Source organism: Centruroides sculpturatus, unplaced genomic scaffold (assembly GCF_000671375.1).
Source record: "Centruroides sculpturatus isolate CEXI.00-Female unplaced genomic scaffold, Cexi_2.0 scaffold448, whole genome shotgun sequence".
NCBI lineage: Eukaryota > Metazoa > Arthropoda > Arachnida > Scorpiones > Buthidae > Centruroides > Centruroides sculpturatus.
The window spans coordinates 158376-185081 of NW_019384639.1; the positions used below are offsets into that span (position 1 = coordinate 158376).

Sequence of the window (26706 nt, forward strand, 5' to 3'; positions counted from 1 at the left end):
GGATGGAAAGTAACTAGGCAATAATAAATCGCTATAATTTCTGTAATGATAATGTAATCATAATAAATATTATGTGTGCATGTATATTAATCAACGGAATTTTATAATTCCTGCCTCGTTGGAATGGATAATGACCGAGAGAAGCTACACGGTGTAGTGGAATAAAAGATGGCCGACCCGCTCATCTGTTCGGGAGAGAGTTCAGATTTCTGCACTCTCTGAAGTGTGTTAATCAGTGGTATGGTGGCGTAAGGCGAAGGGCTGTTATGCTACAATCCGTCCGGAAACAATCAAGAATTGTCATTCGAAGTTTAAACGGGCACAGGTTCGCCAGCGGCCGTCCATCCATATCACAATATGAGGAAAACGTGTCGTTACTGGATGGAACCGTCACCTACATTTAATTTTAAATTATGCATTCCTTATTTCCACTTAATAAGATACACGTAAAACAACATTTTATCATATTTTCTTTAGAAATGTAGAAATTATTGTGATTTCTCAATGCCTAGTTACTTTCCATCCACTCTGCAGTTGTTAAATAAACTGTTATTTAATGAAAATACAAAAGAAAAAGAATTTTTTAATTTAAAAAATAAAATGCAAAACAGTTATTTCTTAACTGTAAACAATTTATTTCCTTTTTATTGTTATTTTTACACAATTTGTAAATATTTTCTTGTTATGGAATGTGTTGCTCGAATTGTTTTTTCCAATAATTTTTTGATTGTTGTTATACAAATGACAAATATTTGAATGTTTATATTATTATCATTTATTAAAAATGCCTCAACTCTCTATTAAATAATTCAAGTTTAATTTCCCTCGTGCCTATGTTAATTCCAGTTTCACTCCCTCGTTCCTCAGGTGTAAAATCTTCTCCTCTTAACATCCTCACCTCGTGTTTGGAGGTGACTTGTTAGTATTATAATAAGGCACACCTCCGAAAGACTTTATAAGGTAAACACACCCCTATTTAGATTTCAGATACGTAAAGAAAACCCTAAAAACTTCACCTAGTCAGCCAATTGACGAGGTATTTTATGGTTCGAAGGGGGTGGTTGTTGGGAGTTCGACTGTACTATTTAAAAGAACCTTTACAAGGTAATATTTTATAGGGTAGTTACTTTATAAAGTATGTTGGAAAATAGGGAATTAAATAAGGAACTTCGATCTGCCTTATACTTTTTGACGTAGGCCTATTTACAGTTTAAGAATTTAACATTAGGCAATGGGAAACTATAAATAGATTTGGGGTTTAGAAATCAACAATGACGTGTTAAAAATAATTTTATAAAAAAATCTGCAAATTTAGTTTAGCCACTTGAAGAAAAGTAAAGCTGTGTGAGGCAAGAGTTGCCTCTACTACATGATTTAGTGTGATAGGATGGATATAAGTAAGAGTAAATAAAAAGATTATGAGTAAAATAAGTTATTTTTCTGAATTCATCATTATTTATATTCTTATTTAATTCTGAATTCATCATATTATCAAATTATTATGTTTTATATTGCTATTTATTAGTAGAATAAAATCAGTTTGTGCTTTTTTGCTATATTTATTGAGAAAACATAAACCATCAAAAATATCAGTAGGTTTTTCAATGACTATTACCTAGGCATAAGCTAACAGTATATATTATACAGTAGCTAGCTATATCTATATGTATCATAAAATGTAATATAGATATAAACAATAGTGCTTTACTTTTCTTCCCTGAAACTAATTTTTCTTTCATGGAATTTTTTTTTTATATAATCTGAAGATGGTTTTCTTCAAGTTTTTATCTGACTATTACATTCTGCTAAATAACTATGTTAAATGAGAATAATTGCTTTATTACTACCCAGCATATAATGGTCAAAATTTTCATAACTTTTATTTTTATATAGAGAATGAGTTACAATAAATTTATATTTATTGTATCTAATTAATTTGTCTAATTATGTCTAATTATTTTAAAATTTTTAAAGTGATTCTTTTCAGCTTTAGATTCATTACATAATTCATACAGTTTTATAATTTTTTAAAATTAAATATGAATAATATTGAACATTAACTTATTTAAATAATTATNAACCTCTTCGGGCGATGTTCCGATCATTTCCTTTTTCGAGTTTTCTAACTTGAGGTCATGGCGTCTTGTTTTGTATTCAATCGTCGACGGTTTCAAACCCGATAGCAACCATCTGACAATCGGGACCCGGTGTGCCAAACAGGATTAGTTTTCAGGACAAAGTGCGTCATGAAAAGATGACAGTGACATAGCACCTTAGTCAGACAGGGATTGTCCTGTCAAGATTTCATTTTTCGTCTTATCTGATGTTAGTTCTGTGTTCAGACTTTCTTCCCACCTTTTCTATCAATTCATTGTTTTGCCAATAATCGCTACCTAATCGGAAATTCTGCCTTTTCTTTTGTTTTTTTTTAAATAAAAATGGCGAAAAAACCTTTTAAGTTCTTAATGGTTAATTACAATTTAGTAAAACTCTACATTATCAGCAAATTTTCACGTAGAAGTTGGTTTTTATCTTTCTTTCTGAGCATAGGATCCTCTTTTATGACCTGTAGAAGCTTTTCTTATGAGTTTTGCTTTGTCTTTACGATCCCATTTCGACTTATCCTCACATACACAAACCGACAGTTGTCCTTTTTTTTTCTTCCTTTTCTGGAATCGATATGGGGCTTTATCTTCAAAGAATGCATAGTTCGAATAACCACTTTTCAAAAAAAGACAAGGGAGCTTTGCCAAGCAACGAGACTTGCCAAACCAAGACAAATACGAAGCAACGACTCGGTTGTCAAAATGCTGTCAACTCTCTCACTTCTGTCACAAGTTCCACTGAAAATCTGGACATATACGTGAGTGGTTTATCGACTAGATTTTTCCATCTTCAAATTCAAAGAAGGACCCTCTTAGTAATAGCAAAACATTAATGCTGTCAACATAGAAGTAAGCTTGTAGCAAGCTTAAAACGATCGAAAAGATTGATGTTTTTTTTTTCTTTTTAAAGTAATGAATAAAATATAACAAACATGTTTTTCTTTATGTAATTTAAGCTATGATTGAGGGGTGAATGGTAGTTCGTGACCTACCACTTGGAATAAATGACGAAATAAGGAAATAAGGTTTATACATTTCTAATTCCCGTATAGAGAATTGTTAATTGAACAAATATTACACACGTCTAATTCTATATCGGAGTTAGAAATGGCGCAGATGTTACGCATTTCGTATCTAGAATTAGACACGTGTAACGTCAGCGCGATCTCTAAGTCCCTATGAGGAATTAGAAATGTGTACCCTCCACTACGGGTTCGAATTCTAAATAATAATTTGATCATATATACCGAATGATAATTAAGTTACGTTAACATGTTACGTTGCATCGTACTATTGTCATTTAACGTATACAAATTCTTATTGTTACGTTAGATGGAACGTCAGAGAGAAGTAAACACTGAAATGTAGTAGTAATCGTGGTGTAAAACTGAGGATAAATACCATTTCTTCTCGGTACGGTAACTTCTTATTATGGTAAATTATAGTGCTAGTTGGATTCCCTTGATACCAAATAACCTAAAGTTAAATAAATTATTGAGTAACAAGATGCGTCACCCCCCACACACACATAAAAGTAAGTCACTTGAGTGACGAATGTACACAATACTTCACTGTCACGTGAATTTTTAGAGGGTGACGACCCCAAAGTTAGGATTTTTAGAGGAGGAACCAAAAATTCAGAGGGTTTTTACAGAGTGGCCCAAAAGTTAGAGAAGAATTTTATATTAATTGGATAAATTTAGCTCTCTCTGCACGTTTGTACGTGTGTCTGTCTGCCACCGTAACAGACGTGACGCCGCACCTGACAAAGCTGTAAATTTGCATTATTGTCAATGCATTAGCATAAATTATACCAGAAATTTTCAAAACTCGTTACATCATATTAATGCCCTGTAAAGTATCACTGTAAGAAAAGGCCCTTAAAGAGGCCTTGAAAGAGGTTTATCCTCTCAATACTATTCTCTCTCTCATATTACAAGAGAAGCGTAATTATTACCTTAAAGAGGGGGGTCAATAAAAGTTACGCTGTGAAAGGGGGCCTCAGAAAATACGCCTGAGGTAGAACTATAAATATTTATAGGGAAAATGTAATTATCAATTTAACAAGGAGTCGACAGGCGTTACAACACGTAACCAGGCCCTAAAAGAAGCCTTAGTAATCACTTCATTTTAACGAGGCCCGTACAGGAGAGGGTTGATAGAAGTTACGACGTGTATCTAGCCTTGAAGAGGGCCTTGGAAAATCTGGGTTTATCCTAATATGGTTACGCTTACAGGAAAATTACATTCTAAATTGTGCAGGGGGAGCGTAACTATTTTTCCAATAGGGGTTGTACCTAGAATTTATCCACACTCATCAACCTCATACACAACTAAATAATGTGTGAGACTGTGTGTTACAGAACTCGGTTCTAAGTTTAAAATTAACAATATAATTCGGTGTTACTCGATATGATCAGTATCATATATTCGGTATCAAAGGGTGTGAAACTGTGCACACATAATTGTCCTGATATATTTGTATACAGCTTTAAATACAACCATATTCGGTTAAAGTATTTCGAGGGCAAACTCCACCATTTTTCCTGATACTGATTGTTATTAAGGTAGTGTTATTGCACTTCGTAACCGTTAATTGCAGCTAAATTAAATTGTTAGTCATTTTTGCCCTATTTCTGTGTCTAACTGTCCGAAGATTCCGTTGAAAGTGTCGGTCAGACAAGCAGACGGACGTACCAAATTCGAGAAATAAATTTTCGACGAAGCAGACGTAAACAATCCGCGACAAAGATTATAAATATAAACCGTTGGTCATATTACAATTGTGTTACGCCATTCGAATGACAAGCGGCGTAACACATTATCGACGTTATTATGTACTAAATTACCACCCAGATGTTACGTGTTGATAAAAGTCTAACGGTGAAATTCCGCAGAGTCGGTCCGAATCTAGTTATTCAGCATTTGGACTTGTGTTTAGTAACTGTTACGCTGAATTGCATAGTTAATAGTCGCCATTTTCTAATGGTTAAGGTAGTTTGGAACTGAAATTTTCTAATTATTAGCAATTGAGAGTTTTCAGGTCGCCAGAAATCCAAATCGTAACTTTCCAGCCTTGGTTACCCTTACCAGACAAATTTTGGGTGCAAGAAAGCTCGAAATCGTAACTTTCCAGCCTTGGTTACTTTATTGGTTACTTTTACTATAGTTTCTAACCAGTCCAGGATAGTTACTACAGCTTTCAAGTAACTAGCGACATTTTTCTAAGAAAAATTAGAGGGGGGGTTGGAATTTAATAACCCCGTCGGCATTATCAAGGGGGGTTAGCAAACACTTCACCGACAGTCACGAATATTTATGGTGTGCTAAAATAGATTTTCGGTAGTCGTAACGTGACCGTGCACTTCGCAAAAAAAAAAACACGAAATATAAGTCGATACGTCACCCTCCTAAAAGACAGCTTCGTCACTTAATCTTAAAAAAAAATAGGCTACTGACGACGATGGCTATAAATTGGGGGGTGGGAGAAGTCCGTCGATTGTTTAATTAAGAGGGAATTTTTGGCGCTGTCTGTGTTCTGTTTTCTAGTTTCAGCTTTGCCGAGACAACAATTAAACTTGTATAATTAAAATAAATTTTCTGCTTAACAAGCCACTCTGGTGTTGCAAAACAATGAATTTGCATACTAAAATAACAGTACTTTCGACAGAATTTAAAACAATTTGAGCTAAGGGGGCGAATTTCGCTTGTTTTCTTCGATCAAAAATAGTAAATTTTTAGTGTATTTTGTAAACAAAAACCCTTCGAAACTTTGCGCTCTCGAACAAAAAGGGTGTGTTGTAAAATTACACCGGAAAGTTGAATACACCCAAAAAACTCGTTACCAGTCGATTTTTTGGGATTTAAATTGTTAACATTTCCAAATTCAAACTTATGCTCGGGGGTTCGAAAATTCTTCTGTTTATAGGGGTGTGCCTATATATTTTCGATGGCGCTTTCTGCTTCGAAGAATAACGTCACGCCTGGAAATATGACGTCGTCTTTCGGAGTTTTATTCGAAGATATGATCTAAAAACACAGGAAAAACACTAAAGTTCGGAGTTCCAAGTCGCTCAGTTACACTTATATTGTTTTCTGGAAAACGGGAAATTGTATACGCGTCGTTAAATATCATGAAATCGTGACAGATGCCAGTTTGCTCGGGTCGAATTTCATGACAATATTTTCTAGAAAACAGGACGAGGAGGTCTGTTTTATACCCCCTCTACGTACACACACATACACACACAACGGAAGCAGACACCGAACTAGGTGCCATTCACCTTATTTTCGTCACACCTATATTCTCGGCAAGTGGTAAGGAAACACTACATCCTACGTGTATAACACAGGATGTATCGGCGGAAGCTCCTCGACGTTCTGTTTCCAAGTGTGACGTTTTAAATAAATCCTCCATTTTGTTTTTTCTATTGTTGTTTACGAATTCTTCTAGTGTTTGGACGTAACGGAGTCGAGTGACGTCACTGAAGGATCCGGTACGTGCTGCTTCCACTGCTTAGGTGTGATGACTTGCTGTTCGGCAGCAAAGCATTGTTCTAAACACGATGAGTCGACACTTATTAATAACAAAAGAAAAACAAACACACAAAACACCGCCCTTCTTGGGTTGCCTGTTCAATTATTTTAAGTAGACGGAGTGAGGGGTGGATATAGAAATGCGTAACGTATTGGCGTTACGCTTGCTGTATTTGTTTGTTACCGTAGTAGTATTTTAATGGCTCCATGCCAGATTCGTAACGAACAATCGGCGGATATGGATTCGTCCCCTTAATAACGCTGTCGTTATTGAAGACCCCCCGAACCAGAATTCGATTTAGCGTTCTCCCCCCCCTTTTTAACACACTAAGTGGAGTATTGTTACGATAGAAGTATTTATAATCTGGCGAATAATTAAAAATTCGATACGACCAGACAGCGATGGTTTAGTCTAGTCGTATTGTTACTGTATAGTTAGTGTACGTGTCGCGTTACATCCGTCATGGAGGAATTTTGCTATTTCAGCATATCGGGCGCGTAACTGGTGGAATATACAATGATTGTGTTATTAATTTTAATAATAATAAAACACAACGGAACAAAATAATCGAGTGTTATCTTCCCAATTATAATGTTAAGATTTCTTGTGTTTTGTAGTAGCGTTAAACGCGGCGCGGCGTAGACGGCAATGGTAGTGTTTCGTGTATTGTTAGAATTAGTATTTGGTAAAATGCGCGTCGCGTAGAGTCAAACGCGACGCGTCGCTTCGTTTCTGGTGTGGGACACGTTTCGCATAATGCACGAGCTCGACGCGGCGGAACACCCGTTCCACGTTACGCCACAGCGTGACGTCTTTGACGATCGGGTCGATTTATTTTCCGAGACGTTGATCGCATCACAGGTGTGGATGACGGGGGGAGAGGGAAGGTGTACCGGAAGCGGGTCGCGGTGCGTGAGATCCGAGTGACGGGTGTCACTCGCCTATTGGACGGAACGCTACGTAACGCGAACGTTTCCGGGACGTTCGTAGCACACACATCGGGGATTTAGAAAAGGGGAAACACGCGACCTTAGCGAGTGTCGTCCATTTATTTCTCTCGCCATTGTTTTTAGGACGTAACCAACCGACTGAGACAATACTATCAGTAAAAATGGCACCCGAGACACTACACCTCCACCCCTGCCGAGTGCCGATCGAAAACGAGGTTTCGACGAGGTAGATCTAGTCGACCTCATCTCCTACCAGACAGAGATCAACAGGTTGGCTGATGAAGTAAGACGTCTTCGTAACGAAGGAGACACTTGCATACGGCTCGTCCACCCCTCTCACAAACAGGTAATACTACTGCTTTTTCTCTTTTCATTTTTCGCGTCACGGCAAAAGTAACTATTTATAACATTTTACTTAACGACGTCGCGATTATCTTCCGCTTTACGTTATCCTTGTGTTACGTGTATTCGTTACGCTTCGACTCCACGCGCATTTCTAAAAGTTCTCTCTTTTTCTAACCAAAAAAAAAAAAACAACGTGACGTTTCACTAAAACTAGACGTCACGTTCGAGTTACGAGTAACCGTTTGTTGGTGTAACAAACATTTAAATTAGCAACCAGACTATTTTTAAGCTTCGTAACACGGCAATTTTATACGGTTCGCATCGATCTCACCTCAGTTTCATTTAGCGTAACACTAAATTTGGTGGTGGTCCATGAATATGCACGAGCTCATTACCATAATTTATTCGTATTTAGTTACTTTAGAACACTTTTAAACACAAAAGTATACACTGAGGTGTGTGTAGTTACTTCCGAACACACCAAACTACACAATGGTGTAGTGTGTTGCAACCACTCAAACACACGAAATTACACACTAGTACGCGCGTGGCATGGTTTTTTTTACGCGCGAGTTTCTAAAAGACTGCACAAATGAAGCGGTGTTTACGGGAAATTGCTGTGTTTTTTTTTTTGGCAATTCGCAAAATTGCATGCAATTTCTTTCCTTTATAAATTGACAAATTCGATATTTTATTGGAATATTTAATATATTTTTTTTCGAAGTTAGAGCGCTGTTACAGCTGCCATGTTGGATAAAACAGGTGGGCAAACAAGGCGGTGTGCAGGTGTTGTTCCATCATTCAAGTGTTTACTGTCGATAGGCACATTTTAGGGCCGCTATAGTTTCATATACCTTTATCAGTTTGTGGAATTTTTCGATCTTGCCGACGTACAGACAAACAGACCTTACTTCCTCTTGCGTTGTTAGAAATTATGGAATTTATTGTTATTTTTTAAAAAATCTGCAGCATAATACCCTTATCAAAATTTATTGCTTTGTCATATTTATAAATGTTTTTCTTTTTTTTTAATTTTATTTTCTTCTTTCTAGAAGGGGGGGTGACGCAACGAATTTTTAAAAAATGACTCGTCGAATAGTTACGATGCATTTTGTAAGAATTTGCTCCCCTTTCGAACGGGGGGGGGGTGCGAAAACTTTGAGGGATTCTTTACTGCACACCTTCATTCCGTTACGTGTAACTTTCGTATAGATGCGTGCCGAATGTGATGGACAGACACACAGTACTAGCGGTTATCCAGGTATATTATTAACGAGCCATATTCGAGGGGGGGGAGTCCAAAGTGCTCCTTTTGTAATATAAATTTCGCATTGGCAATTGTGGAATGCGGTTGCATAAATGCAACACGTGACTAGAATATTAATAGAGAAATTTCAACAGATAAAATGTACAGTCATCCCGCCAATAGAGTATGTGTTCGGCCCTCGATTTAAAGCGAAATTTGCCTCTTTTTTTTTTTCATAGGTTGTGACGGAACAGGAACTGCAACAGGAACATCGGAATCAGTCGACGAGGCATCGAACGACAGCACGAAATTCGAAGTACTGCGGATAGACAGAAGGTATTTAAATTGTAGCCGATTTCATTTGATAGATTATTGCATTCTTCTTACTTCTCGGGTATTTTTTTTTTTTTTTTTTTTTTGACAGGGGTTATGGGGAAGTGAAGAGAGCCTGTCCAGAGCTAGAAAAGTGAAGATTTTAAAAGAAAATTTCAGGTTAGTTTCCGTAACTTTACCTGTATTGTTAGGAAACTTGCCGAGTTAAATGACTTAACTGTATGCACTAATTATAACTATACTTTCTCCTTAACTTTTCTGTAACTAAGTGCGCTCTATCTATCTATATATAATCTGTAGCTCCTCTATAGTATACCCCCTCTATCCGCTCCAAAAAGTAATATTTTGCTCTCTATCCGCTCCCAACTACAACTAATCTGCATATCTCTACCTGTTTCCTAACTACAATTATTTTATAACAGTTACTATATGATTTTGCGAAGATTAAATTGTTTTACTGTCTCGTGTCTGTAGAACTGTTCAGTCATAAAAGTCGAATATAATAATAATAATAATTACATTTTTGCAAACCCGTAAACATCTAATTTAGCGTGTAATTTGAACGCTTATTTTCGAAATTTACAAAACAAAATTAACCTTTAAACGTAAATATAATTGAAATTCGAAGCGTTTCGAAGTTAGAAAAATACAAAATTCCGATAAAAATGCCGCCATTTTTTATTAAAAAAAAATTGCAAATAACTTTTGCTTTGTTATCTGGAAATTTCCTTCTTCCTTTTTATTTTTTATTTTTTGCTCTGATAGCAGCTGATAAATGAATGTAAAGTAAACGTGAAAAATTAAACACGGTCGAACCTGTAATAACGGCCATTTTATGTATTTTTCACAAGAAAAGTTTATAAAAAAATGGCCGTTGTTCGGAGGTTATTTTGTATTGTGTTAGTTGGAAGTGCTCCAGCTTCCCTACTTGATTTTTTTTTAGATGATTAAACTGTGTTACCGTATTGCGTTACGTGCTAGACGACGTAACCGTGCTAGACGACGTAACGCAATACGGTAACGTAACGTAATACGGTAACACAGTTTTATAAACGTTACGCAGCGTAACTTGTACTGCTCTGGAGATAAATTTAGTAGTGTCATCAATGGTTCCATTTATAGTGTTAATTCCTTTCGTTTATTTCTACATTGACCGGCATCAATTCTTTAATTTTGTAACATAAATTTCTGTTTTCTGGTCAGCACGTTGATATGCTGAGTTGGAAATGGAGCATGAAAACAAAGTACAGAAAGCCTTGAGGTAATTCTCTTTTTACTCAAAAGTTAATTTATATGTATATTCTTATGACGTTATTTCTATTTAGGATGAGAACGTGACAGACAGATACGGAAGAGAAATCGAAAATGGCCGACTTGGCAGCAGATAAGCAAGTGTGAGTATATTACGGTTTATAGATAATGTTACGGATATACTCGACATTGCAAAAAGGGTAAGGGAGAAAATGACGACCGAAACACTGCAATTTTGTAATTAAAAACGTTTCTTTCCAAGGAGCAACAGTTAAGAATGTAAAGAAGGTGTGGATGCTGCTAGTCTCCATCAACTACACACTAAAGAAGGTAAAGATAGAATGTATTATGCACTCCCCTTCACTGGGATTGTTTTTAAGTGTGCACCTCACTTGGTTTCTAGAATTATCACAAGTTTGCACAGTTTCTTTTTGTTTTTGGTGCGGGCACATTTGGCCTCCTTGCAAAGTGCACCATTGCATGAGAACGTAACGCATGGAATGCATGAGTAGATGCGGTTGCCGGTCCAATCTCATCCTGTAACTCTGGGCTTTTATTGATATTCAGGGTGCCTGGTGAGATCAGACAGGCTTATTCCGTAATGTTTGTGGTGACGGTGAGCACAACTGTTTCCGCTCCTTAAATTCCTAAATTTTAATCTTAGTTTAAGAGCGCTTGCGACACGTGTTTTGTTTCGTGTAGTGAGCATTTGTTAATATTGATATATCCTTTGCAAGTGTGCGTGTGCCTGTGTATTGTGTATGTAATCCTGAGCAACGTGGTTCCTTCCCAAAAGCAATGGAACGTGCTGTTAACGCGTAAAGAATGCCTGCACCCTGCATTGCATGCTATGACGGCTTTGGCGGGAGTATTCCATCAGGTACTGGTTGATTTTCCATACCAGTACTTATGTGATACTCACATCTCGGCCGCCACATCCAGCTGTGGACACCCACGTTGCAAGAATGATTTTGACCCGGAATGCCACCATTCTGAAGCTCGCTGGTGCATGCATCAGATGTAACTTTTGTATACAAAACTGCAAGAATGAGGAACGTAAGAGGAAGTGTTGGCAGATTTATTATTTCTAACAGTTTCTTAATTTCAGTATCGAAGATCTCTACGCTTCAAGAATCCGTCAAAGAAATTAGGAATGGAAAGAATGGTGGACAGGTATGGTGTAAAAGACTATTGTTTCTTGTTTCGTTAAGTGTGTTGATCAAAAAAAGTGTTCTTATTGATGTTAGGAAACATGAAAAGTCTGGTGTAGTATCCTTTGCAGCACTCAGGAGTCAGAAATTGGATGTGATTCTTCCTCTCCATTAAGTATTGGATTTCATTCATGGAATGGCAAAAAGGTAACCTTACTTTTTCCTATTATTCCATATTCCTGAACAACTATGCAAATTACAAAACAAATAATCTGTAAGAAACTCACAGATACAGAACATAATGCATGCTGTACGTAGCTACATGTCTTTGCAAACAGCACCACTTCTATAACCTCATAAAAGTTTAACGTATGGAAATTACATACACTTATCTACTTCCCTTTCAACAATCCTCTCTCTTCTATTAAAATAAGAGCAAACTAAAACATGAGTATAATAAAAAAATGAGCAGACAAAAACAGGAAACAAAGTTTATCTGCACATTTTAATCTTTTTATAGCAAAGTCACACTTGTGCCAGCCTTTTAGTTTTGTGGGGAAATCTACACACAATTGAAATCCTGAAGAATACTTTTGTTTTTAATACAAATCTTTTTTTGTCATTAATGTAATTGCTTAAGATTATTTTTGTTGTGTCCTTTTTCAATACTAAAGATATTTATGATATTCAGGATGTCACTGCAAGGAGAGAGAACAGTAAGAAATCAAAGGCAAAGGATGGATATTATCTATGTAAAAAACAACTCAAAGCACAGTGCCAGAAAGCCAATCAAGTAGAGAAACAAATGAGGTTCCTGATCAATATCCTTGAATAAAGAAAGAAAACAAATAACAAGTTTACCAATTTCTCAAATTTTCATTCCTTTACAGCCCCAAGAAGCCTCAATTCAACCTTTTCCAGCCAGTAAACTGAAGTGTCACAGGCTTCAAAGATCAACCATTCGCCTCTCCAATGACTTGGACAAATCTCCAGCATTGGTCATTCATACTATTCTCTCTTCTCTGCCCACCTTCACCCCAATTCTGATGACGGATGTCGGTGTTTCCAACATATCCTGAGGGATACACTGGTAATGTGCTGTGAGCCTTCTAAGAAATTGTTAGAGGAAATATTTATGTATCTATAATTTACTAATAAAAATTATAATTTTTATACTGTTCATATTGTGTTTTATGCATTATAACTAATATAATTAAACAAATAAATGCAGTCTTATAGGATACCTCGTAGATTGTTGCTTCAATCTACAAAGTGTCCTGTAAGACTGACTGTGATAAGAACGGATAAGTTCAAATTATTTTACCGGTGGGGACCTGCAATCATCTAGACGTTGCTGAAGAGTTCAGCAAGCCACATAACTCCTATCCATGGCCCACAAGGTCTGAATATGTTCTAAATAAAACACCATTGCTCCTAATTTTAAAAATGTCCTCATTGTGCTGTTTTTATCAGAATTTAGTTGTGTTTCCATCTATGGGCTTGAACTGAAAAATGTTACAACGTTTAAAATAAGTTCCGTTTGATTTTGCACGTTGCTAATGTTAATTTTTATGTACACACATTTTTTAATCAATATTAATGCATGCTTCAATTGGCTTTAGATTAAAATGTAAAGTACTCTTTTTGGACAGTCAATTGTACTCTTTCCTACAAAATGCATTTTTAAAAGAGAAGTGGGTGTAAAAACTGCTTTGAGTGTTTTGCAGTGTCAGTCTCTCTTCCTGATTACTTTTCTAACTAAAATTTTCTTTTATATATTTATCAAATTAAATTGTTCCATGACTAGGCATATGTAAAGGTTAACATACTTCCATATTATTATGCTTAGCTCTGCAATAATCTGCTTTTATTACAAATTATCCTAAGTTGCAATGGATCCATTACACAAAATGAAATGTATGAAACATACAATGAATTGCAAAGATCACTGCAACAGAAAAAATTCCTAGCCAATCTCTTCTCTAGCTTTAGTGGTAAAACAATCATAAGCATCCATCTCAATAGCAAACATATAATGAGCCCATACAATAAATCCCAACCCTCCAATAATTAACCATAGCATAAACTATCCCCAAAGACACAAAACGCTCCTCCTTTGCCTCCATCAAACTTTGAGAAACCAGAATAAAATTTGCATATTAAAAAGCAGAAAGCCGACAAATACGTAAATTAAGTTGCCTACATAAATCTGATGTTTCTTGTTCACAGAGATTGTGAGAAACATTGTTTAATATAAATGCTTTTCCTATGCCCCATTCACATGTATCTGACTCGATAACCTGAACAGCCCAGGTTGCAGAGTAATTGAATGTTCTCTTGCATATATTGTTGCATTGTAGGCTGTCTTCAGTCTTTAAAGTTATTCACAACCACAGGGATAAATTATGATGACAAACAATATATCATAGGCTTTGTGTTATTGACCTTTAGAAGTACATAAACCACAGGTCTCTTAGCATAAACTCTTCTCACAGAGATTATTTAAACTTCTGTAGAAAGCATTATTCATGAAGTTAAGATGATTGGGCTTATGTTCTTGTTATTATTTCATCTAGAGGGGTCAAAAAACCCATTATCTCCCTTCAAAAATCAGAAAACACAATGCTTTTGGGGGTGACTGTTTATTGGAGTGATGTAGCATTGTGACAAACGGTTGCACATCTTTCCATGTTTGAGAAAGGCAATTTGAATATCATATGCCAGTAGTACAGCCAGAGATTTAGCAAGAAGGGTGAAACTAAAAAAACTGAAATGAAAGGAAAAAAATCTTATTTATGCTGAAAACTACAAAGTGTATGGTTTAAATTTACACTTACTTGTGGCAATGACTTCAATTTACTGTACTTTTATGTTTACATATAAACAGATTTCTAATGTTAAGAAAATGGTTATTAGTATCAGAGGGTGCTATTGTTCAGTTGCATCCCCTGGTTATAGCACTGCCTTACACTATGAATGCAATTGTGCTGCCAGGCATCATGCTTTTTTGGGGCTGTTGGCCCACAGTTTCTTTTAATTTCATTAAAAAGGTCATGTAATAAAATATATATTACTTCTTGTCTACTTCCTGTTAGGCAATTTAATGTTCTTTCTAACTTCAATTACTTTAGTTATATACACCAGTATCCAAAATTGACGTAATAACTACATATTGTGTATACCCAAAGATTTTCCTATCTAACATATTTGTTATTGTTCTTTATAAAGTGCAGGGTGTCCAAAAAGTTACTGTGCAGAGAGAATTTGTAATGACATTAAAATTATGTAAGCATTGGACATAAGACCCGTAAGTTTTACATCCCATATTTCCATTTTGCAGTATAAGGTATTACTAATCACTTGCAGACATTCTGGTTTTTGAAAGATTTCTTTGCCGATCACCTGATATCTTGTGGAATCTGGGTCTTCTGATTTCTTTCTCCAGATTTTGGAGTGTGTCTGTTGTTTTTAGACATTATCAATATCTAGAATATGTATAACACAAGAAAAGCACACACAAATTGTAACAATTTTTATATTTCTCTTAACTTTGGCACACGACCTTATATACATACAATTTTAACAATGTATCTCGAAGAATTTATATGCCATCTCAATAACAGATGGCTTTCGGCGACGACACAAATTTACAAAAACAGACAATATATTGCACTCGGGTCTTGCAACATTATAAAAGAAATGAATGTTTTAGTTAGTTTATCATTTGGACAGTATGCAAATTTATTTAAGTGAATGACAGCATGTTCCTGTGGATCTGAATGGACCAAACCCACTAAGAAAGAAAAGGATCCACTAATTTTGGAGCCATTCACTCCAACATACTGACATACAAAATCAAATCTACTCACATTTTAAATTGATAATACTGTTCTAATGTGTGGAGCCAAACTGTCAACATGCATGCAGCTTTCGTTTCTTTTTTGACTGTTAAAATATGTGGTGCAATACCAAAGCTGGATTGTTTATTAAAAGTATTTTGATCATCAAACTCCAGCAAAATATTAACTTCATCTCCTACTCTTCAAATATAACTTGTATACAGATATATATCGTACAATTTAAAGATATCTGCATTAAATAACACTAAGATACATATAGATTCATAAAAGTAGTGTTTTGATATGTTTTGGGTCTTAGTCCGGAAAGGATTTTGTATGACCAGTGACTTAAAATGACAATGTCAAAGTCAAGCTTTTACATAGAAATGCGTGGTTAATTCTGCAGCACGGCATTACTGTCGAGTGCAATAATTGATAGTGTCATTTGCAGAATGTGTTCTTTATCATTATCCTTCTTGAGCATATATTTGTCGGAATATCATCCAAACAGCATTATATAATTTGTGTAGTAATTACAAAAAGTTTTATATACAATTATACAATATGTGGGTGGGTGTATATATGTGAGTGTGTGTGTGTGTGTGTATATGTATACAGATATGTCATATTCAAAATTTAACCATAGGATTCTAGAATACATAAAACTCTTAAAAAATGAAAACATAATAATACAAACTGTGCAATATTTAAAATCTAATAGTGCACATAATGAAGGGGAAAAGGAATATAATCTCATTTGGTAACTCATGTTCCTAGTTTCACGCTTATCACTTTATAATACTAATTATTGCTTATCCTATCACTCATAGCAAATAAATTAAACAATAAGTTAATTTGATTACACGGATGTTCGCAAATAACAAAAACATCACCCAAATAATTAATTTATCGGAATAATATCACAATTGATGCCTAAAAGTTTGCTTTTTTGAATAAACAGAAGGAAACTTGTATCATTACTTACCTGATATAAACTAAAAAATACATAGCAAAATCAATTTGCTTCTCAAAATAATAACTTAGAATGCCAATTTAATGTGTCTATAACATAAAAATGTCCATTATTTTACCACTTTTTTTAACAATTAAATTGTTTATAGTTTCTGCCAGGGTCAGAAAAGACAACAGCTCAGAGGGGTTGTGGTGTTATGCCTCTGTCGATAGCGGCATCTATCCTGTTCTTCCTGAATGTATCTGTGATATTGGCGATCCTGTTCCTGAGAGGATATAATTTGTTCTATTCTAGCTGGAACTTCAATCTTTTCTGCACACTTTATGCAACACGCCCAGTGCTGAAATGGAACGCACGTGTTTCCAAGATAGGGATTCTTGAAAGTGAACACTTTATAACCTAAAATTTTAACAAAAGTTTTAGAATTTTAAACTGCAAACAAATTGGAGATAAAAGATTATACATATACCTGACTGCGCTTGCAATTCTGCTTTTGTGCAGTTCCCACAGATGTTAAACTTGAAATACATATCCGAAATGTAATCCATGAGCATCGAAGGTATGTAAGAACAAGTATAAAAATTAATTTTTGCAGCTATCACGGCTCTAGCGGAGAGAAACTGGAGGGAATCCGGTTGACGAACTGACTGGTGAGAAGGTGACCCGTTGACAGCAAGAATCCTGTCATTGACATCCGTGTGATACCACATGAAAGTTGCCTTGAAGTAGTTATGATTCCCGTGTCTATGTACCGTCTGAAGAGAGGGCATCTTCAATAGGAAACCGGGAAGAGCATCAAGAAGGTTATTATCTAGTAGTAACACCTTCAGACGACGACAGAAAGTGAGCGTGTAAGGAATTGAAGAGTTCTGTAGTCTATTGTTTGTCAGTGCAAGATATTCTAAACGTTGAAGCCTTCCAATGTCAGCAGGTACTCTCTCCAAGAAATTATATTTCAAAGAGATGGCACGTACATTTGGGCATCTAAACAGCTATAGTAAGGAAAATTAAGGATAAAATAGGCTATGATTCAAATATAAAATAAATCACCAAATGATTGCCTAAATATTGGGTTATAATAAGGCTAATTAAATGATTGGTATAAATTAATTTGACACTAGAGGTAGACGTTAGGCGCCATCTCTTAAGTATCAAAATAAGTGTCAAATTAATTTATACCAATCATTTAATTAGCCTTATTATAGCCCGATATTTAGGCGATCGTTTGGTGATTTATTGTATACTACTTGGGCTTTGAGATGTTGTCATTTAAATATAAAAGACAGAAAAATGCATAAAAATGGAATATAAACTTACCTCACGTGGTAAATGACCTCCTTCTCCATATTTAAATATACTGTCAAGATGCAGTTCAACAAATTCATTCATGGCTAAGTATCTGCTTAGAAGATTTTCTATGAAAATAAGCAAACAAATAGTTTAATATTTGCTCAAAAGAATGCAAACTTTATATATAAGATGGCTCAAAAATCGGTTAACTATACGCTGTTTGCAGAAACTTGCAAGAAAGTCGACAATTTATGAATGAACAAGACAACAAGAAGGGTCTTTCTGAATAATTTTTACAAAATTTGTAAGCAATAAAGTATTTCAATAACTATAATTTAGTATTTTACAATAGTTAACCAACTTTTGAGCCACTCTATATACTTACCACCAGGTAAAGGCACTTGACGAGAGGCTTCAGAAGATAATTTTTTTACAAAAGCTGGAAACCTGTCTTTAGTCTTCTCCAGTGTTATAGCTAAAAACCATAATTTGGGAGGAATATTCTAAAAAAAATAAATAAATAAAAAATAAAATAGTATTCAAATTATAAATAATTTATTCTAATTTATACAATAAGCAATAACTTAATCAGTTTAGAAGATAACTTCTGGAAGAAAGAAGTGAAACTCATTGTTTCTGCATGTAAAATAAAACTTCATAACCGAGATTAGTTTAATGAATAGGCATAATGTTCTGTAAATTAAATCAGAAAGTTGCAGTGTTTCACCAAATTAAAAGCAAATAATGTTTCACAAATATGGATGATGCAAGGTTGGTCTCTTTGAAGATTATCCACAATATTGCCATTCTCTCTTAGCTATTGAACAAATAATAATCCATGAAGAAATAATCCATGGTCGGATGTGGGGCAGCAAGAAACTGAAGGCATATTACCATAAAGTTCTCTAGTATTTTGTTTACATTTGATGTATAACAATACCATGATTCTCTTCTTTGCTCTTTCATTGACCTAATATTTTTCAAAAGATTATCTGATGATCAATGATTATTTGCACATTGCCATGTCAGAGTTTTATCTGTGGGAGCGGTGTCACATCGTAGCAATCTTTTGCTTATGAAAAAATGTAACACTTGTTTGCAAATGACCACAGTTTCCAGCTTCCATTTACATCATTTCCTACTAATTCAATGATGCATTTATGTAGAGGTTAGTTTATATGTAGAATAAAATTTATGTTGACTTTAAATAAAACATATATGAAGATTAACTTGATGTCAACAATGCAACAATCCTCATAGGATAGAAGAAGGTTTTAATTGTTAAAAATGGGGAGTACAACAGAGAGTAATTAACAGATACTGTCTTAATTATTTTTCACAGAATTAATTATCCAAATTCATGGGTTAACATCTCGTTTTTTCTTGTTTATTCAGGACAGGCTCCCATGATCATGTGACCATGAGTTTGTCAGCTATTCTGAGGAGTAGCTGTCTGGTGATGGATATGACTATTAATTAGATAAGAGATGGAACCTAACACCTACATCTAATACCAAATTAATTAATTTCTAATTATTAATATTTTGTTTTGATACAACAATCTCTGTGTGGTATGGCATATGGGGATCAATTTTTCTGCCAGGGCTGTGGAAGTTCTCACCTTTGGGAGATCTTCCTTATGCTCTGCCAATCTAACCTTTAGTGTGCAGTAGTGCTACTGATGTAATAAAACGTAGAGTTGGCCTAGAGTTTGTGTAGTATTTAGTTTGTATATGCCAGTTGTCAGTTCTTTTGGTATGTAATCGTTTTTGTTCNATTATTATTTATTAATTATTAGTTATAATCCGTTTACTTAAAATTATAATAAATGCAACGTATAAGATGGCGCTTTCGTTATTACAAAAGATAAAACTAGATATCCGAAATATTGGGTTTTTCAAAATATCGTTTATATTCGGAACTGTAAATTAACGCGGTGATATATTACTGATACTAATATGAGGTGGAGGGTCTTCGTTTAGGGTGTCTAGTTACAAATTATAATAATCTATTACGTAATAGATGAAAATATTGAGAGACGTAATCGGTGACGGCCGGATGGCCGAGCGGTTAGGAAGGCAGACAACCGCTCTGGGGACACATGATCGAATCTGAACACCATGAAGTCGAAAAACACCATGAATTTATTAGACATTGGTCCGGATATGTTGGGCCTGTCCCTGACCGCCCGGCCCCATAGTGGGCCTAGCCGAACCCATAATAGGCTTGTTAAAAAAGGTAGTTTATATTTTTATATGGCATTTTTGGAATGTTTCCTATACGTCGCATATAAAGATGCCGAGTGCTATGCCGGACCAAAACTACAGAAAACAACTGTTTAACCACAGATGCATATACGTGTTTAAGAAATTCCTAGCATGTGTCTAGCATGGCAGCCTTTAGTAAAGTGACGCATTGTGCTGTTGTGGAGATCTAATGTTTCGAGCATGTGTAGTGTATTTGGTATGCAAAAAAGGAGTACTGGCACAATACGTACTTCATCCATTCTTCACAGGCGCTTTATTTCGTGGGCGCTTCTGAGTTCTGTATTTACTAATTTTTTCAGTGTATCTATTTTAGTCAATGGATGTTTGGTACAACTATATCTGTAAACTGGCCGACTGTTAGGGGGGAATCAATTTATCCCGCGTCGGAATTAACCTAAAGGAAGTTCGTATGTGGATTGTGGTGGAGGAGACGAATGATGACAAGTGTTACAAAGTTAATGATTATTTTTTCATCTCAGTTTATTGGATGTTTTAATATTTAAATTAATATTGATGTTTTACTTACCATTTATAAGTTTTAAATACTTTTCATTGTTGACAGTTAAACATATTTCTTTGCTGTCATCTTGACTATAAGCTTGATTTTAATCATGGAGGTCTCCATCTTAAATCCTTTTTATCTGATCCGAACGATCCTATCCTCCGCTTGGAATTTTTTGATCGCGATCCAATTGATCCTAGATGGCGTTTGTATACACAAATAGAGATTAATCAAATCACTATACTGTAGTTCGTTCGTATACACAATTTGAAGAATCAAAGTAATCTTGGGTCAGTTTGATGCCAAAAGTATATGCACTCCAAGTATTCTCTATAAGTGTTATTATTTAATATTATTTGGTGAAATTTGGAGTGGTGGACCCTTTATATTGTAGCGAAGACAGAACGATGGAGAGTGTGCATGGACTGACGAATAGAAAGGGCCTTTATCACGTTTTTTTTAATAAATGCAATATGTAGAATGTTTCTTTATTAATTTAATTAATAAAAATTAGTTTTAAATATTTTAATTTTATTAGTAAAAATAATACAATTATTTATTGTGACATCGTGACAATATCGGGCTGCAACTTTTAATCTTTTCACTTTATTGAATTCAAAATATATGCTCTCGATCTCTAATTAGTAGTGTCTTACTCCTGTACGTCGTACTTATCCGATAACATCAGAATCGTGTGGGTCACCTAAGTAACTCCGTTCGGGAAACATTTTTGAATTGAAATCACGTGACTTCCGATTAATCAGGTCTTCCTGCTCCAAAACTTTCCATATCTGGTTTCGACTTTTATATATCTAAAACCGGTCTCGAGATTAATTAAGGAAGAACAGACAGTGGTCGACAGTGGGAATTTAAAGGTTCACAATTTTTCAAATTGTCGCTTAATGAGTTTCATCTTATATGTTCAACACTTGTATAACTTGAGAGTAGCTACTCAGAAAGGGGTGGGCCAACCAGTGTCTGCATGCACAACACCATGAAGTTAGTCATGGATTAGCGCTTCACCAACAAGCTAATCACATGCAGTTTTCTGAGATTTTTTCATATGTTTAACACTTAAATATGGCCAGTTTTCCAGCCCCTTAAGAAATACATTCCCTTTGAAATATCCTCACTCAATATTGTAAATATGATTAATGCATTTATGTTTAACTTTATTTATTTTTCTGTTATAGAGCCATAAATCTTCGTCCTCGTCGAGTCTTTGTAATAAAAGGAATTCGTAACAGTGTAAGACCGAGCTCATCATTTTCAGTCCATTTTTCATAAATTTAATTTTTATGCTCCAGATTTTTTAAAATCATGCACACTAAGCTGAAAATATTTTTTTTAAAAGTCACTGCATTAAATGACATTATTTTGATAAAAATAATGATTAGGAGTGTCTGAAGAGCAAATATTTAACACTATTAATTATTAGGGNTCTGTTATAGAGTACAAAACATTATTATATGATGCACTGGCACGCAATGTTCGAGGTCATTTAGAACATAAAAACTACGTTGGAAAGTTACGATAATTTCACGTCTGTTTATTGTACACACACTTGGATTGTAAATGGACCGCATAGAATAGATGAGAGACGAGAAACGACGTCTCAATCCATAGTTATCCTTGAAAATTCATGATAATTTAGTTCATATTCAAAACAAGAGAACAGCACGATAAGGTCATATGGCAAAATTCGATTTGCTAGAGAACCACTGGTCATACTATCCGTGATAGATCGAGTCGCTCACTTTTTCATGGACTACATGGACTGACCGGCAATGGAATTGTTCAGCATGAGTGAGGAATGAGTTACTAATTCCTCACTTATACTAAATCGAATTATAAACAAAAAAAATAATAATAATAAGAAAAGAAATTTGAACCCAGATCCATATAGAATTGGACGGATCGCTAAAGTCATTTAGTAATCTAATGCATAAATCGTATATCGTATATCGATTTCACTCTCTTTATAATATATATAGTTGAGGATGATTTAGTCTAAAGAGCATATATATTTATANTGTTATAGAGTACAAAACATTATTATATGATGCACTGGCACGCAATGTTCGAGGTCATTTAGAACATAAAAACTACGTTGGAAAGTTACGATAATTTCACTTCTTTTTATTGTACACACACTTGGATTGTAAATGGACCGCATAAAATAGATGAGAGACGAGAAATGACGTCTCAATCCATAGTTATCCTTGAAAATTCACGATAATTTAGTTCAGATTCAAAACAAGAGAACAGCACGATAAGGTCATATGGCAAAATTCGATTTGCTAGAGAACCACTGGTCATACTATCCGTGATAGATCGAGTCGTTCACTCACTTTTTCATGGACTACACGGACTGACCGGCAATGGAATTGTTCAGCATGAGTGAGGAATGAGTTACTAATTCCTCACTTATACTAAATCGAATTATAAACATAAAAAGAATGAGAAAAGAATTTGAACCCGGATCCATATAGAATTGGACGAATCGCTAAAGTAATTTAGCAATCTAATGCACAAATCGTATATCGATTTCAGTCTCTTTATAATATATATAGTTTAGGATGATTTAGTCTAAAGAGCATATATATTAAAATAGACATTGGTCCGGATATGTTGGGCCTGTCCCTGACCGCCCGGCCCCATAGTGGGCCTAGCCGAACCCATAATAGGCTTGTTAAAAAAGGTAGTTTATNATAAATTAAACTAAGCAGGAAGATGATCTTAAGAAGTGTTGTTACATAAGAAAGAACGTTTAGGACAAGATAAAATTTTGCATTGTAATAAACGTAAGTAAAGGAGCACGCGCTACCCGACATTGGAAATAATGCAAAGTTCTTACCAAATCTTATGTATATACTGATATACTTATTGTAAATTTTTTGTAAAATTGATAATGTATTACTTATCACATAATTCTATATTTATGAAAGTAATACAATGAAATGTCAGTATCTCCGCTTTAACGAAATTTTCGGTACAAACATTTCGGTTTAACGTACTAAAAATTCTGTCTTTTACGAAAGAATACTTTCATTATAATAAAATATATAAATGCATACATCGTTCGTTATTAGTAAATAATGAGTATGATGTCAAACAATCCGGAAAGATTAAATGAACTGTCGGTTTCAACTGTCAACACTAATTTTAATTTTTGGTTATAGTTTCGTTTTGATGTGATTACTCTACAGTTTACTTGTTCTTAAGTTTACGAAAAAGATCGAGAATACTAAAAAACGACAGTAGTTTTCTTTGAAAAACAACATTCAAATATTTGATGACATCAAATTAGGAAGTAAACAAAAAGATATCCCTGTTGTCCTACTGGAATGCTGCGTCAAGGTACTGGATTTTATCAAAAATACTTTGAGTATAAAAACGACAAACACAAAAATTCGACTTTTTTTTTACCGGAAAATAACGGCTTCAAGCAAAAAGAACAATTAAAGAAACAAGATCTAAATTTCAATACAAGTATATCGTTATTTTAGTTATTCGTCGTGACATTTTTTTATAATATTTTTATCACAGATTAATTTTTTTCTATAGTTAAACGTGTAAAGCAGCATTAATATCAAATTTTAGGAATTTTTCTAAACTATTGTATAAATATTTCTGCTTTGAATTAAAATCAAATGCAAATTTTGGAACAACAAATTTACTGAAATACGTAACAAGAGAATTCAATATTTTTCAAACTTTTTGAATCAAACTCGTATAAAAATAGATTGAAAGTATTTTTGAATAACATAATTTATTCTAATTTATAATTTAAGCAATAACTTAATCAGTTTAGAAGATAACTTCTGGAAGAAAGAAGTGAAACTCATTGTTTCTGCATGTTAAATAATTTATTCTAATTTATACAATAAGCAATAACTTAATCAGTTTAGAAGATAACTTCTGGAAGAAAGAAGTGAAACTCATTGTTTCTGCATGTAAAATAAAACTTCATAACAGAGATTAGTTTAATGAATAGGCATAATGTTCTGTAAATTAAATCAGAAAGTTGCAGTGTTTCACCAAATTAAAAGCAAATATGTTTCACAAATATGGATGATGCAAGGTTGGTCTCTTTGAAGATTATCCACAATATTGCCATTCTCTCTTAGCTATTGAACAAATAATAATCCATGAAGAAATAATCCATGGTCGGATGTGGGGCAGCAAGAAACTGAAGGCATATTACCATAAAGTTCTCTAGTATTTTGTTTACATTTGATGTATAACAATACCATGATTCTCTTCTTTGCTCTTTCATTGACCTAATATTTTTCAAAAGATTATCTGATGATCAATGATTATTTGCACATTGCCATGTCAGAGTTTTATCTGTGGGAGCGGTGTCACATCGTAGCAATCTTTTGCTTATGAAAAAATGTAACACTTGTTTGCAAATGACCACAGTTTCCAGCTTCCATTTACATCATTTCCTACTAATTCAATGATGCATTTATGTAGAGGTTAGTTTATATGTAGAATAAAATTTATGTTGACTTTAAATAAAACATATATGAAGATTAACTTGATGTCAACAATGCAACAATCCTCATAGGATAGAAGAAGGTTTTAATTGTTAAAAATGGGGAGTACAACAGACAGTAATTAACAGATACTGTCTTAATTATTTTTCACAGAATTAATTATCCAAATTCATGGGTTAACATCTCGTTTTTTCTTGTTTATTCAGGACAGGCTCCCATGATCATGTGACCATGAGTTTGTCAGCTATTCTGAGGAGTAGCTGTCTGGTGATGGATATGACTATTAATTTAGATAAGAGATGGAACCTAACACCTACATCTAATACCAAATTAATTAATTTCTAATTATTAATATTTTGTTTTGATACAACAATCTCTGTGTGGTATGGCATATGGGGATCAATTTTTCTGCCAGGGCTGTGGAAGTTCTCACCTTTGGGAGATCTTCCTTATGCTCTGCCAATCTAACCTTTAGTGTGCAGTAGTGCTACTGATGTAATAAAACGTAGAGTTGGCCTAGAGTTTGTGTAGTATTTAGTTTGTATATGCCAGTTGTCAGTTCTTTTGGTATGTAATCGTTTTTGTTCCTAATAAAATCTAATACGGTGGATGGGCAGATGATGGCAAACTTAGTTTTGAGACATGATACTTGCTCCCGTTCATCTTATTGATCTGGTTTATTTCTTTAACTGTTCCAACATGTGATAGAACTCTTAAAACAGGTGTTTGAACTTTCAATTGTCAAAAGTTTTAGAACATGCATGTGATGTTTCTGTTCCATTTTTTTTTTGTTTATAAATTCTGATGATGGAATTTATGTCCTAAAAATGTTTAAATCTGAATAAAAAAGTGAAATACTTAAACAAGTCTCTTGACATCAAGTAACAATGTTTCTGCCATATGTGCTCAAGGTGGCCAAATTGCAGCTTGCAAGCCACATGAAGCTGTTCTACACTCTTACTGTAGCTCCCATATAAGTTGTACATACATATAATTTATATAAAATATAGTTCCAATAGCATCGATGTCCCTTATATACAAGTAACCACACCAAATTTTGTTTCTTAGTCTTAATACCATCCTGATATATTAAACAAAATAAATGCCAACACGCAATTTTTTTTCCATGTTTTTGATTAATTTGAGTTTCGAGGGATTCAGAATGTAGGGATTTGCAAAATCCCGGAGTGTCAAAATTTGACACAATTATTAAAGAACACTTTTCCATGTTATATACTTAACAGGTAGGAAAGTATTATAGCACATTAAACACTCAATTAGCTAAGATTACATAAATGATTAACATCAAATGCCAATAATGGCTGTGGAAGGGTCACTAAGTAATCATAAATCACATAACTTACCTGATTTGCCAAGAAACAAGGGTAGGGAATGAAACACTTTACTGATGTATC

General features: G+C 34.4%; 1 protein-coding gene and 1 long non-coding RNA gene across 6 annotated transcripts in view; one reads left to right on the forward strand and one right to left on the reverse strand.

Moving 5' to 3' along the window:
* The first annotated feature begins 7224 nt into the window (after positions 1-7224).
* On the forward strand, positions 7225-13098 carry LOC111625935. 5 transcript variants are annotated; one of them, XR_002756807.1, is made up of 10 exons: positions 7247-7938; positions 9423-9519; positions 9608-9675; positions 10720-10777; positions 10842-10910; positions 11030-11097; positions 11876-11940; positions 12015-12125; positions 12610-12728; positions 12809-13098. It is a non-coding gene; the product is annotated as an uncharacterized LOC111625935 (long non-coding RNA). The 5 variants fall into 5 exon arrangements; XR_002756804.1 differs by having other exon boundaries at positions 7225-7938; positions 11030-11940; XR_002756806.1 differs by having other exon boundaries at positions 7241-7938; positions 10842-11097.
* Positions 13099-15266: 2168 nt separating this feature from the next.
* The window catches only part of LOC111625934, a 36744-nt gene continuing 25304 nt past the window's right edge, over positions 15267-26706 (reverse strand). Inside the window, exons 3-6 of the mRNA XM_023369195.1 lie at positions 18406-18523; positions 18048-18145; positions 17200-17722; positions 15267-17129 (exon numbers count right to left, since the gene is read on the reverse strand). Of these exons, the coding sequence (XP_023224963.1) occupies positions 16891-17129; positions 17200-17722; positions 18048-18145; positions 18406-18523 (978 nt within the window). The 3' untranslated portion in view covers positions 15267-16890. The remainder of the gene's footprint in view (positions 17130-17199; positions 17723-18047; positions 18146-18405; positions 18524-26706) is intronic.